Raw genomic sequence first — 14,436 nt, forward strand, 5'->3', positions numbered from 1 at the left:
TTTGGGAGAAGATAATTGTCTTTCCCAATTAAAACCCCCAAATTAGTGATCAAGCTCAACCAAGAAAGTAATGTTTGAATTGAAGGCTACATAGTTGTTTGAACAAAAAGGTAGACAAAGCATGTAAATGATTATATTAACATCAAGACAAAATTAAACATAAAAGTTATGAAAACAAATTAAAATAATACTCCATTTGGTTTCTTAGAAAATGTAAGAAAAGAAAATGAACAAAAATCAATACCAAGTGAACTAGGGCTAGTTAAACCATATGGATTAGTTGAGGTTCATTTGTTTTATTTTATAAAAAACAAAACAATAGGAATCATAAAGCCCAACACTTTTATTTATTTAAATTAATATTTTTTTTAGAAAGTATTTTCCAAAATAGTCTTTGAATCATTAATATAATTTATTTATTTATAATTTAAAAATAAAAAAATAATGTTGATTTTTTAATTATTTATAAAAGAGTTTAAAAAAATAATGAAAAATAAATAATAGTGGTATGTGAAGGGTGGTAGAATAAAAACAAAAATGAGTCAAGCGAGTATTTTTATCTATTCCTATCTCATATCCTTGTAATTAATTATGGGTGTTTGAAGGACTCTTTATTAATTATCAAAGCCAAATGGGTCTAAAGCCCAAATCTCCCAAAAAAAAAAAAAATCGATGCATTTGAGGAATTATCATATTGAGCCACTCTTTGGTCTTTTTCACCCCAGCGCCCCAGCCCAGCCCGCTTTATTCGTTAATTCTCACTAAAAAAAATCTTGAAAGATGATATGAGATTAGGCTGACAGCCATGTTGCAAAAACACATTTATTGTTGCTTGTTTCATCTCATCCCAAGACGCAATTCAATTCCCATGCCATGACTTCCTCTTTACCTCTCCCTTCAAACCCTCCTCTCACTCCTCTCAACCACAGACCCCGCACTCGCCTTCCTTTCACTCTCAATCTCACTCCAACCCCCAAATTCCACATCTCTGCCTCTTCTTCATCTTCCAATTGGGAGAGAGAAGAGGCTCGGTGGCTCCGAGAAGAGCAACGCTGGCTCCGAGAAGAGCAGCGATGGTTGCGAGAAGAGTCTCGCTGGACCACCGAACGCCAATCCCTGCTCCGAGAGATTTCCGAGCTCAAATTCCGGATCCAGCAACTGGAGCACCAGAGTTCGGTGTCCGCATCCATTCCCGACATCGCTGCGCTGTTGCAGCTGCCCAAAGATTCCGCGGAAGTGGCTAGGATCGCGGAGAGCGGGTCGAGTGCGCTTCCTATGGTTTTGGAGTCGAAGGAGGTGAAGGAGGAGAAAGTTGGAGACCAGAAAAAGAGGAAGACGTTGAGGGTAGGTTCTGAAGGAGAAGAGGTTCGGGCAATGCAGGTCTGCTCGCATTCTTTATTTCTTCTATCATCCAATTTTTTAAAAAATACAAAACAAAGGCAAGTCTTATGTTTTTGAAATGCCTAGAATCTTTGGGAAATTATTGGCGCCTTAGTTAAGAAAAATGAAGCGAGTTAGTTAACAATTCTGTCAGGCCCTTCAACTTGAATAGGAAAAGTTGCTCATTTATCTGATGTCCAACAGTGGATGATGAACAATGAATTTGATGGATGATGGTGCACACATTCAAATTCCAGGTGACCGAAGTTCTTTTCAGGACTCAATAATCGATCATAGAAAGAAGTTTCATGTGCACTTAACTTTCTTTCTAGATCCTGTTACTTACACATTGGACATAGTGTTAGTGGACCAGGGTTTGCCTGTGCAATACCGCAGATATCTTGGTTGTGTTATCCAAGAGTTGGACCTTAGTGATGAAGGAAATTTGAAGAGCAAAAGAGCAAAGCAAAATCTCTGCATGATATGATTTATATGAATACTAAAACTAAGTGATATCGGCATATGCAGCTTGAAACCGGATCTGTTGTGGCTTTTAAAGCCTTTAAGAAGCTTTTGATTAGAGGAATGCCTTTTAGTTAAACTGGTTTTTTCAACAAGAACTTGAGAAGGTTGTATGAAAGAATAATATATGGTGTAATTACTGTAGTTCTCTAGTATAACATAATAGTGAATGCAAAGAAGATTTAGAAGAAGGAATGGAATATTCAATGCACAACCATTCACTTACATAAAACTGGTTAAATATCTTTTATATCATGATTATATATCATATAGATTTAGTTGGAACTTGTGATTTTAAGTTCACGCAAGGCACCTTGCTTTAATGTTTAATCATGGTTTTTTTATTTATTAAAAAAGATCATGTTTGGTAGCAGAAACTTAATTGTTTCTTTAGAAATGTTTCACTTTTGAAAATCAAAACAATTACCTGTTCATCTTTTTGTCAATCCAATTGTTAAAGTGCTTGCATTTGTTAAATGTAATATCATAACTTTTTCTAGAAATGATTATTTTCAATGTTTTTGAAAATTTGTTACCAAACATGTTCTTCGTGTCATTTTCATTCTTCTGTTTCCAACAATTCTCATTGTCACTACCAAAGAGAGCCTTATTTTTTCTCTGTTCTTTTCTCTTAACCTTATTCTCTATGCTTCCATTATAACTTTTGTATTTTGTTGAACCATTTTATCTGTTTTCGGTGAATGGAAAGTTTTTCTCTGCCTTTTTCTTTAAATATTCTTTCCAGTGCTTATTTTGTCTTTCTTTTTGTTTTGTTTTTTTTTCTAATATGATCTAACACTTTCCTGGTGATGATATTCCAATTGGGTGTATTTGAACTAGTGTGATTTTGACAGGAAGCACTTCAAAATTTGGGATTTTATTCTGGTGAGGAAGATGTGGAATTTTCCAGCTTCTCAAGTGGGACTGAGAGAGCTGTAAAAACTTGGCAGGTGAGTTGTCTATTTTTCTTCATTCTAAGTACATTATTTATATTATGTAAATAAACCCCCCACACCCACCACCCCCCGTCCTTCCCCCAAATCATCAGGGTGAGTGAGGGCTTAAATCTCTTCCTAAGAGAAAAGCCATTGTATAGGTGAGCTAAATCCAAACTGAATCCTGTTTTTTTATTCTATTCTTGCCCTTAATGGTTTCAATATCATACTGTTTTGCTTATCAGGCCTCATTAGGTGCTCCTGAGAATGGCATTATGACTGCAGAACTCTTAGAAAGATTATTTATGGAGCAACATATTGAAGCTGCTGGCTTGAAAAGAAACATAGACCCAAAAGAAAATGATGCATCTCCACCAAAGGTACATTCCTGCTTAGATCTGTTTAGTTTGAGGTTCAATGGCTGTGTTTCTTACTGGACTATGCACTACTTGTTTTAAATTTTATATGAAATTTCATTTCTATCTATATATGAAATTAATTTCACAGTTGCTTGGTGAGCTGATGGATGTTTATTTCAAAATTTACATATTTGAGTGATGTAGCATTAACAGAGGCTTGATCTAGGGTGTAGTGGGGAAGGGTGGTGCTTTTGTAGTTGGAAAGGAAGTAGGCCTCCTAATTCATACCAATATGCAATGTACCTCTGTCATTTTTTCTTTTTGATGGGCAAACACAAAAATATATTTGAGGCATCCAACAAAAGGAGGTGCATCCTATGTACACAATGGGTATACAACACGTGCCAAGAACAGAAGGGGGTGCATCCTACAACAGGAAGTTCAACGCTATAACTTATTCCCCTTTATTTCTGAAGTTTCAATATAAATTTCACTTGATTGTATCATCCTTGATATTAAGACTACAGACATTCTTTATAGGGACATCCTCCATTCGAAACATCAGCTGGCCATTTCTCCTACTCATATCTCTGTGTTTTAACCATATCACAATCATCTTCCACTGTGCTTTGACTTGTGTTAGAGCCAGATAATGCCTATGGCCCATGAGTCTGTAAGCTCTCTCATAAAATTGTTTGCAGGGTGCCCATGAGCCAGCAAACTCTCTCATAAAATTGTTTGCAGGGTATGAGACATTTAAAGAAATTATTTGTTGTTAATTTTGAATTTGCTTCTTTATATTTTTTTTATTTTCATTTTTGTCTTTATTGCACATGATCCGAACATCTTATACAATTTTTACATCGCATGGACAGGGGAACCTGTAGTTGATGGAATTCTGTCCATGGTATTGAACCCTTAGAACATATCCTACTTCCTACATGACTGAATATCAAAGCTTAATTTGGATGTTGACTTTAAGACCCTGAACGCATATATAGTCAATATTTTGGTTTTCAACTTAATAAAAATAAAATTCATTGATATGGATGAGTTTACTCTAGTGTCAAAGCGTTCAAACTATTGATCATATGCAACCTCAAAAATAACTTCAGTGGCTTGCTTTTGTCTACAAATTTCTATGGACACATTTTAATGTTTTATTGTGGGAAATAACCCTAAGAAAATTCAGAAGAAGGCAGAAAATATATGATACCATTTCTGTAGCCACATAACTTGGCATGATGAGTTAAATGAACCAATAAAAATTATGTGGACCTGGATTACTTGGTTTCTTGTTCTATATGCATATTTTCCAGCATTACATTATGTTTCCAGACTGTATAATGTTGTGATTGATAGCATAGTGCCACATCTTCACCTGAGAAGGCTCATATACCTTTTTTCTTGAAGCAGAGTAACCGCTCAATCTCTTGAATTATGTGGTTAAAAAATGTCTAGTTGCTTCTGTTGGTTATTCAGGAGGGTGTAAATGGCGCTCTAGTTGCTTCTGTAACAGAAATATCAGAAATTCAGCAAAAAGTTCTAAAGGAAGAAGGATTCACAGAAGTTGAGGTATCTCAACAGCGCGTTTTTCTTCTTGGAGAGAACCGGTGGGAAGAACCCTCTAGGCTTGTTGGCAGGGACAAAAAGGGTGGTGGAAACAAGCCCAAGGATGCTACAACAAAGTGTCTGACTTGTCGTGGGGAGGGCCGATTAATGTGCACAGGTGCATGCTAGTTATCTATTTTATATTATGCTTGTCATAGCAATACCAGTTATATTTGAGAGAGAGAGGGGGTTCCATTTATTCTGCATAGGTAATTTTATACGATGCTTGTCATTAGGGGTAAAAATTGGATGGGTTGGATCAGGTTGACAGATAACCTGAGCTCAACTCATGCATGAAACTCATTTGGTCAAGGCTCAATCCAATCTAAGGTTCGACCCAAGTTGTTCAACCTAAGCCTAACCCAAGCATATTTTTCTAAACTAGGGTTCAAATCAAGTTGGGCTTAGGTTAGTAAATCTATATTTGGGTTGGCTAGATTAATAAACATTATATAAGCTTAATGTCCTTTTATCTAAATATTTTACTAATCAATTATATTTAATAAATAAAAAACTATTAGTTACATATATTAAAATAGAATTCTAGAATCTTTGCAAATCAATATGTCAATATATAAGTTTATAACATCCATTCACTTAATCAATTCAATAGCTACAACCCGATTCTACAATAAAAAAAATGAATAAGAAGTTTTAAAATTATTTACAAAAAAAAAAAAAAAACTTCACATAAGGTTAAGTGATAATCTCCCTATCAAAAAAAAAAAAAAAAAAAGGGTTAAGTGATAATCTCAAGCAATTTCTAAGTCAACTATCAAAAGAAGAGTAAAAGTTATACTTGCTTACATTTTAAGAAGAAATTTCAATTCTCATTCAAACAACTCATCACATTTAGAAGAAAGAGTGATTGCACTAATATATTTCTTAAAGTAACTTAAAAGTTCATAACTAATCGTTTCACCTAATAGCAAAAGTGCATCTAAAAGTAAAACCAAGAAAGATAAATATCAATTGTTCATGACACCAAAAGAACCAAAATCCTTATAGTGCATCAATCCTCAATTCTACATCATTTCCTAACATTCAAAAAAATAAATATATCTTAATATAAATGAAATGAGTATTATTACAATACTATTAAATAATATATATTAACACACATTTATAATTTAAATTTTATCCATAAATATATAATTGGGTTTGAGCTAGGCATGGGTTGCTTGAGCCTCTAACCCGTGCTCAACCCAAATTTTTTACATTTTTTTTGTCTAAGCCCAACCCAAGTTATAAGTTAAGTTACCTAAGCTCATAAAAAATTAGGATGGGTTTAGGTTGAGTTGAGTTGAACCCATCTAAGTTGCAACATTACTTGTTATAGAGAGGAGTGAGTGAGAGTTGCATGGGCTAATTTTTTATTTTACTTGTGGAGAGGTCTAGTTATTATTTACATACAAGTGAGAGAGAGAGATTGTTGCACGTGCTATTTTTATATTATACTAGTAGAGAGATCCAATTATTATTTACGAGAGAGAGAGAGAGAGAGAGAGAGAGAGTCGAGGGTTTGGGGGAGGGGGCGATAGTGGGAAGGAGGGAAGGTGACATAGTTGTCCATTTAATATTATGCTTCTCACAGGAAGTCACCAGTTATTCTTTACATTCTTGAGAAGGTACAGTTCTTGTCATAGCAATTATTATCAATTATTGTTCATCATTTCTTAACATATAACCTATAGTTGTCCATTTCATATTATGCTTGCCCTAGGAAGTCACCAGTTCATGTTTACATGAGGGTTGACAAAGATTTGAGCAACTGTAATTTTCATTGCTCTATAAAAGAACCAAAAAAAAAGTTTATTTTGTTTGTTTCATGGTTGAATTTCATTTCATATTGAGAAAAAATGGGAAAAAGTATTATTGTGGAGAAAAAGTGTTTTCAGGTAGAGTTTGAAGGTTTGAATGGTGGAACTTGGGTATCGGTAACAGAGAGGAGCCGAGATTTCGTGGTTTCAATAGGATTTGACATGGAGGAGCTGGTTTGGTTGATGGAGCATTTGAAGAAAGCTGTGGAGGTGGAGGCTTCTAGGGGTTTTGTAAGAAAGATCAGGGGTAAGACTAAGACCCTCCTGATGGAGATATGCTTCAATAACAAAGGGAGGTTCATGAAAATTACAGAATTCGTTACAAAAAGGAAACCTCTAGTTCTTGTCTTCCCCGAGGGCGTAAAAGGGAAAGGATGGGAAGATCTCAGGAAGACGATCCTATTAGTGCAAGAGTATTATGAACGAGACGGAGGAGCTTCGAAGGAGAAGAATGGTGATATCCGGATGAATAGGGACACTTTCAGAGGAGGAAGGTCATATGCAGAAGTGGTGGCAGAGGCTGGTTTGAGGACTGGAGGTACGTGGTCAGCTGGAAAATGGGCCAGAGCTGTAATATGTGAAAGCCAAGAAGAAGTCCATGACTGGACTCATGTAGGAAGAGCCATTGCGAGGATGATGGGGATGAAAGGAATGGTGTCCATAAATGCCATTTCCGCTTTCAAAGGATGCTTCTTTGTGAGTACAATAAGGAGAGCGGAAAGTGTTCATGATCAGGGAAGACTTTCAGTGAAAGGGAGGACGATTCTACTAAGGAAATGGTCGCCCAAGGAAAACATGGTGGTTCAAGGAAAGTTCAGGAGGGGCTGGTTAGCATTGAGAGGTCTCCCTTTCCATTTGTGGGATGAAGTTCAGTTGAATTTCATTTTGAAGAAATGGGGGAGGGTAACGAAGGTGGCAAAGGAAACCTTGAAGCTGGTGGACCTAACGAGGGCGAAGCTGTGGGTGGAGATGCTTCCAAACGTAGTGTTACCAGCGTTGCTTGAGGTGGAAGATGGGGAATGGTCCTATACAGTAGCAGTTTCAGTCGCCGGAGAAGACGAAGACGTCGATGCTGTCACGTCGGAGGTAAACCGTAGCAGGAACGAGTGGGTGAGAGTGGGAGGTTGCGTCTCTCAGTCGTCAAAAGCTGCAGAAGGGCTACGAGGTAGCGTTAAGGACATTGAGTGCTACAGAAAGAGGCGTCTTCCCCGGGCACGTTATCGGCAGTCAAGGACGTGTTTGGCGGACAAAGGGGAGACAGGAGGGGGATGGAGCAGATCGGGCCAAGCTGAAGCAATTTTTATTGGGCCAGAGCATGAGTCTTCTTTTAAAGCCCAACAGGTTAGGGCCCAAAGTGGGATGAGGCATCGTGGGCTTCAAGATGGCCCAGATGAGCCTCAAGACCACCAATCTGCATCGGCTTCGCCCCTTTCTCCCCAGCGAGCTGCTTCTTCTACAAAGGCGACCGCGACGCTCTGTCAAGACGGAGCAAGGGCCGGTGTCGAGGTATTCTTTGGAGAAGAAGGTCGGGCCAATGAGCTAAAGGCCCAGTCCTTTCCCAACTCTAGGCCATTGTCAGACAACATCGTGGGCTGTAAGTTCAAAAGCCCGTCAGGGTTGGGCCAAAAATTAGGAGGATCGAAGCCCTATGGTATGGAAGCCAGGTCGCGGAGGGAAGAAATCGAAGCAAGGAAGGGGAAAGCCCCCGCGGTTTACACGAGAGATGCTACGCAGGAGGAAGAAACGGCAATTTCAAAGAAGACGTGGTCTACCCTCTTCCCTCCAAGCGCAGATCGACGACAGGGACATCGGAGTTGCAGTGAGCCTTTTTTCACTCGGGGTTCGTCGTCGTCAAGTGAAGACCGCAACATGGTAGAGGAGTTTGGGATGGGCTTTCAGATGGACCGAGGAATCAGAGTGAATCCTCTCTCCAGATGTCATCTTTCTGGTAAGCTCTCGAAGGAGGACACCTCGGCGAGCCGCGTGGAAGTCCAAGGAGGGCTATCGGGACGAGTGGGGTTTGATCCTCGTGGCTATTCAGACATGGGTTCACCTTCTAATTCAATAATCAGAGGTAAAGGACTCATCTGTGAGGCGTTTTGTGAAATTCCGGGAGCCAAAAACTTGGAGGTATGTCAGCCCTCTCTTTCTCAGCCACCCGAGTCACCCTCTATTCCTTCCTGTAGTCCGGATTCTCCTTTGAAGAATCCCTCTGGCCCAATTCTTCCCAAATCAGTCTCTCTTCCTCAGGATCCTTCGGAAAACCAAGGCATCTCAAAATTTTTTTTTGAAAAAAGTGGTGTTGACTATTTAAACCACGGTGATAGTCCCGACCGTGTTGAGGAGGAGAACCAGTGTGCTTTATCTAACCAGATGTCAGAGAGCTGTACCCCAATGGATTCTATTGTCAGGTCACATAAGGAGGTTTCGGGTGATTTCCTTATTGATGGCCTGTCCCCCCGGAAAATGGCCAAAGTGCGAGAGGTTTTATGCTCTCTTGACATTAAGGTGTATTCTAGGAGGAAGAGCAGAGGCCCCACAGGGCATTGAGACATGTTGGTTTTGGCTCGGTAGGCTAGGGTCTTTGTGTTTTCCCATGAAAATTATCAGCTGGAACGTTAGGGGTTTGGGTTCAAGGAATAAGCGTAGGATGATTAAAGATTTTCTTAGATCAGAGAATCCGGATGTTGTGATGATTCAGGAAACAAAGAAGGAGAACTGTGATAGAAGGTTCGTGGGTAGTGTCTGGACGGTCAGAAATAAGGATTGGGTTGCTCTTCCGGCGTTTGGGGCTTCAGGTGGGATTTTGATTATCTGGGATTCAAAAATTCTGAGTAGAGAGGAGGTGGTAATAGGTTCTTTCTCGGTCTCAGTCAAGTTCTCTTTGGACGGTTGTGGACCCCTTTGGATTTCTGCTGTTTATGGTCCAAACAGTCCCTCACTTAGGAAGGATTTTTGGGTGGAGCTTTTTGACATTTATGGTTTAACTTATCCGCTATGGTGTGTGGGCGGTGATTTTAATGTCATAAGGAGAAGCTCAGAAAAAATGGGGGGTTCTAGCCTTACTCCAAGCATGAGGGACTTTGATAGTTTTATTAGTGAGTGTGAATTACTTGACCCACCTCTTCGGAATGCTTCATTCACTTGGTCAAATATGCAAGAGTCTCCCGTGTGTAAGAGATTGGATCGTTTTCTCTACTCAAATGAGTGGGGGTTGCTCTTTCCCCAAGGCCTTCAAGAAGCCTTAATCAGAAGGACATCGGATCATTGGCCAATCGTTATGGATACCAACCCGTTTATGTGGGGGCGAACTCCTTTTCGATTTGAGAATATGTGGCTACAACACACTAATTTCAAGGAGAACTTTAGAGATTGGTGGAGTGGGTTTCAAGGAATCGGATGGGAAGGTCATAAGTTCATGAGGAGACTTCAATATGTTAAAGCTAAATTGAAGGAGTGGAATAAGTCTTCTTTTGGAGAGCTTAAAGAAAAGAAAAAAAGTATCCTCAATGATTTAGCTAACTTTGACGCCATTGAGCAAGAAGGGGGTCTCAATCCTGACTTGATAAGTCAAAGAGTCTCAAGAAAAGGGGAGTTAGAGGAATTAATATTGAGGGAGGAAATACATTGGAGACAAAAAGCCAAAGTGAAATGGGTCAAGGAAGGGGATTGTAAAGTTTTATCATAAAGTGGCTAATGGCAGGCGAAATAGGAAATATATCAAGGAGTTGGAGAATGAGAGGGGTTTAGTGCTGAAGAATGCCGAGAGTATCACAGAGGAGATTTTACATTACTTTGAGAAGCTTTACACAAATCCTACAGGAGAGTCTTGGGGTGTTGAAGGTTTAGATTGGTCCCCTATTTCGGAAGAGAGTGCGTTAAGGTTAGAATCCCCTTTCACCGAAGAAGAGATTTCTAAGGCCATTTTTCAGTTGGATAGGGACAAGGCTTCGGGGCCAGATGGCTTTACTATTGCTGTATTCCAAGAGTGTTGGGATGTGATTAAGGAGGATTTGGTGAGAGTGTTCGCTGAATTTCATAGGAGCGGAATTATCAATCAAAGCACTAATGCCTCTTTCATTGTTCTAATACCCAAAAAGAGTCTATCAAAGAGAATATCAGACTTTAGACCCATTAGTTTGATCACTAGTCTCTACAAGATAATAGCCAAAGTGCTTTCTGGGCGACTAAGAGGGGTTCTACATGAGACCATCCAGTATACTCAAGGCGCTTTTGTTCAAGGGAGACAAATATTGGATGCGGTTCTTATAGCGAATGAGATAGTGGATGAGAGAAGAAGGTCAGGGGAGGAAGGTGTCGTATTCAAAATAGACTTTGAAAAGGCATACGATCACGTGAAGTGGGATTTTTTGGATCATGTGTTAGAAAAGAAAGGGTTCAGCCCTAGATGGAGGAAATGGATGAGTGGGTGTTTATCTTCAGTATCTTTTGCAATCTTGGTGAATGGTAGTGCTAAAGGGTGGGTTAAGGCATCTAGGGGTTTAAGACAAGGCGACCCTTTATCCCCTTTTTTGTTTACTTTAGTTGCAGATGTACTGAGCAGGATGCTCATGAGAGCTGAGGAAAGAAATATGTTGGAGGGTTTCAGGGTGGGTAGAAATAGAACTAGGGTGTCCCATTTGCAATTTGCTGATGACACCATATTCTTTTCTAACTCAAGGGAGGAAGAGCTGCAGACTTTGAAGAGTCTTTTGTTAGTGTTTGGGCACATTTCTGGGCTCAAGGTCAATCTTAACAAGAGCAGCATTTATGGCATCAATCTTGATCAGGCTCATCTTTCAAGATTGGCTGAGATGCTTGATTGTAAGGCGTCTGGTTGGCCTATTCTATATCTGGGCCTCCCTTTGGGCGGGAATCCTAAGTCGTGTGGATTTTGGGATCCAGTGGTTGAGAGAATCTCAAGTAGATTAGATGGGTGGCAAAAGGCCTATTTATCCTTCGGGGGGAGGATAACTCTTATCCAGTCTTGTCTTACCCATTTGCCAAGTTACTTCCTATCCTTATTTAAAATGCCCGCTACAGTGGCGGCAAAAATAGAGAGGTTGCAAAGGGATTTTTTATGGTCAGGGGTTGGGGAAGGCAAAAGGGATCATTTAGTGAGGTGGGATATTGTGTGCAGACCAAAGACAATAGGGGGTTTGGGTTTGGGGAATATTTCTTGGAGGAACCTCGCTCTACTAGGGAAATGGTTATGGAGGTATCCTAGAGAGGGTTCAGCTCTTTGGCATCAGGTCATTTTAAGCATTTATGGTTCACACTCTAATGGTTGGGATGCTAACACTGTAGTCAGATGGTCTCATCGCTGTCCTTGGAAGGCTATTGCTCAAGTCTTTCAGGAGTTTTCTTTGATTACTCGGTATGTGGTAGGAAACGGGGATAGAATTCGGTTCTGGGAAGATTTGTGGCGGGGGGACCAACCTTTGGGAACCCAATATCCAAGACTATTCAGAGTAGTCGTGGACAAAAACATTTCTATCTCTTCAGTTCTCGGTCCATCTCGGCCTTTCTTGTGGAATTTGAATTTCCGCCGTAACCTGTCAGATTCTGAGATTGAGGACTTAGAAGGCCTCATGCGGTCTCTTGATGATTTGTATCTCTCTCCTTCAGTCCCAGATGCCAGATTATGGCCTTTATCCTCGTCAGGGCTTTTTTCAGTCAAATCCTTTTTTCTAGCATTATCTCAATCTTCTGGATCTTCTCAGAACTTTCCTTCAAAGTTCGTGTGGAATTCTCAAGTTCCTTTCAAAGTGAAGTCCTTTGTCTGGTTAGTGGCACACAAGAAGGTGAATACTAATGATATGTTACAAGTGAGAAGACCCTACAAAGCCCTTAGTCCTGATATTTGTATCCTGTGCATGAAGCACGGGGAATCAGCAGATCATCTATTTCTTCATTGTTCCTTGACGATTGGGTTGTGGCACAGGCTATTTCAGTTAGCTAAGTTGGATTGGGTTTCCCCAAGGAGCATATATGACATGATGTCCATCAAATTTAAAGGCTTCGGTAATTCTAAGAGAGGGATAGTTTTGTGGCAAGCTGCGAGCATAGCTCTAATTCGGGTTGTGTGGTGGGAAAGAAACGCAAGGATTTTTGAGGATAAAGCAAGGAATTCAGAGTACCTTTGGGACTCTATAGTTTTCCTTGCTTCCCTTTGGGCCTTCTATTCCAAGGCATTTAAGGGGATTCCCCTTAATGTGATTCAACTGGATTGGATAGCGGTGTATACTCCATAGGGATTGGTCCTTAGTGGGTGTTCGTTTGTTTTTTGTGTTTTTTCATGTAATTTAGTTGTTTTTGGTTGGAGGATTTCTCATCCTTCTTCTTGTACTCCTTTTCTATATTAATATATATTTGTATCGTTTCCAATCAAAAAAAATTTTCATTTCATATTTAATCTTTTGCAAAAAAATTGATGGTTTAAACTAAAATTATACTATAACCATCCCTTAGCATAGAATGGACATAATATATTAACTATGTGCATTTCGACCTCGAGTTAATGATCTCGACTGGTCTGTTTAATCTGATTGATGCCATTTACTGACCTGTAAAAGAGGAATGAAAATCAGATGTATTTTTATATCTTGGCAATGGAAAACAAAAAAGGCACGCATGAGCATTCTTCTAATAATTTTGCTCATTTATCTGATGATTTCTTGATTTTCATATAAAAAGAACGAAAAATGGAGTACTATCTGCTGTTTATTCTTTTTTAAATGAAACTTTGGATCATTTTCTTATGATACTTTTTGAGAATAATGTAAGCCTTTTGCTGTCAGCCAAGTGGCTCCCCTTCAAAGCAAAATTAACATAAGATCTTGGCACTCAGGGAAATATCTTGTCCTTAAAAGCAAGAAGAAAAATGAAAAGAGCCTTGAGGTTTTACAACCAAGGAACCAATTTTTGAATCAAACTTGAAAGTAGTTAGGAATTGTTTTTGGTAAAGAGAAGGATCTGACTAATAAAGGTTTCAGCTTATTCATTCCAGCTAACTTACATTGGTATGTTGCAGAATGTGATGGAACAGGTGAGCCAAACATCGAACCACAGGTAAGGGAATGCTTGAGATCCTTGACAAATTTTGCTTTAGTAATTGTTCTCCTGGTATTATTTATGATTATGATCCCATACCTAAGTTTTGTGGTGCAGTTTCTGGACTGGGTAGATGAAGGGGTCAAGTGTCCATACTGTGAAGGCCTTGGACATACAATATGTGATGCATGTGAAGGAAAAACCACGATATAGGTGTAATGTGCAGTTACTCATACCTAGATGTCTGTATTATATAGTCATTGATTATTTTACAGTCATAGACAGAGCTATGCATAGGTATGGTAAAAGAAATGAGATACATAACAATTTTACAACAGAATGGTCGTGGGCATGTCGCCAAAATGTTCATTTCTGATATGTGAAGCCACGGTCTATTAAAGTCTTTCCACCACTTCCAGTCTTCAACCCGGCTTTACACTTCCGAAACTACACAAACAATTGACCTTGTTTTCCATTGTACCTGCGGCTCTCCATTGCCCTATTTGCTGATAGGGGTAGAACTAGCAGCACTGTCACAAAGCTTCCACCTGGCAGGTTTGGAGGAACTTAAGATTATTGTAGCTGACGGGAGTGGATGGCTCAGGCCAGAGATGGACATTCTTGATAACATCGTGGTGCTGATAATCAAATTAACCATGGAATGAAGTGAGAGGACAATAGATAAAAAATGAAATGTTTTCGTATCTTTTCTTTCCAAAACTGAGGCCTCTTTTTATAATTTCTTTTTGGTAGGTC

General features: G+C 39.3%; 1 protein-coding gene across 5 annotated transcripts; it reads left to right on the forward strand.

Annotated features, from left to right (window-relative positions):
* Positions 1-772: 772 nt before the first annotated feature.
* LOC100259626 (protein disulfide isomerase pTAC5, chloroplastic) lies at positions 773-14,092 on the forward strand. 5 transcript variants are annotated; one of them, XM_019220248.2, is made up of 6 exons: positions 773-1,380; positions 2,757-2,852; positions 3,083-3,217; positions 4,658-4,925; positions 13,661-13,698; positions 13,785-14,092. In XM_019220248.2, exons 1-6 carry the CDS (start codon positions 874-876, stop codon positions 13,815-13,817), a joined length of 1,077 nt encoding a protein of 358 aa, XP_019075793.1. In that variant the 5' UTR covers positions 773-873; the 3' UTR covers positions 13,818-14,092. The 5 variants fall into 5 exon arrangements, with proteins under 5 accessions (XP_019075793.1, XP_059592954.1, XP_019075792.1 ...); XM_019220247.2 differs by having other exon boundaries at positions 774-1,380; positions 13,798-14,092; XM_059736972.1 differs by having other exon boundaries at positions 775-1,380; positions 4,679-4,925.
* The last annotated feature ends 344 nt before the right edge of the window (positions 14,093-14,436 follow it).

This window comes from Vitis vinifera, chromosome 5 (genome assembly GCF_030704535.1).
Source record: "Vitis vinifera cultivar Pinot Noir 40024 chromosome 5, ASM3070453v1".
Lineage (NCBI taxonomy): Eukaryota > Viridiplantae > Streptophyta > Magnoliopsida > Vitales > Vitaceae > Vitis > Vitis vinifera.

Coding starts and splice junctions, on each gene's coding strand:
- LOC100259626 (XM_059736971.1), top strand. CDS start 874: ATGACTTCCTCTTTACCTCTCCCTTCAAACCCTCCTCTCACTCCTCTC. Junction 2,853..3,082: donor GAGCTGTAAAAACTTGGCAG/GTGAGTTGTCTA, acceptor TTTGCTTATCAG/GCCTCATTAGGTGCTCCTGA. Junction 4,926..13,660: donor GGGCCGATTAATGTGCACAG/GTGCATGCTAGT, acceptor GGTATGTTGCAG/AATGTGATGGAACAGGTGAG.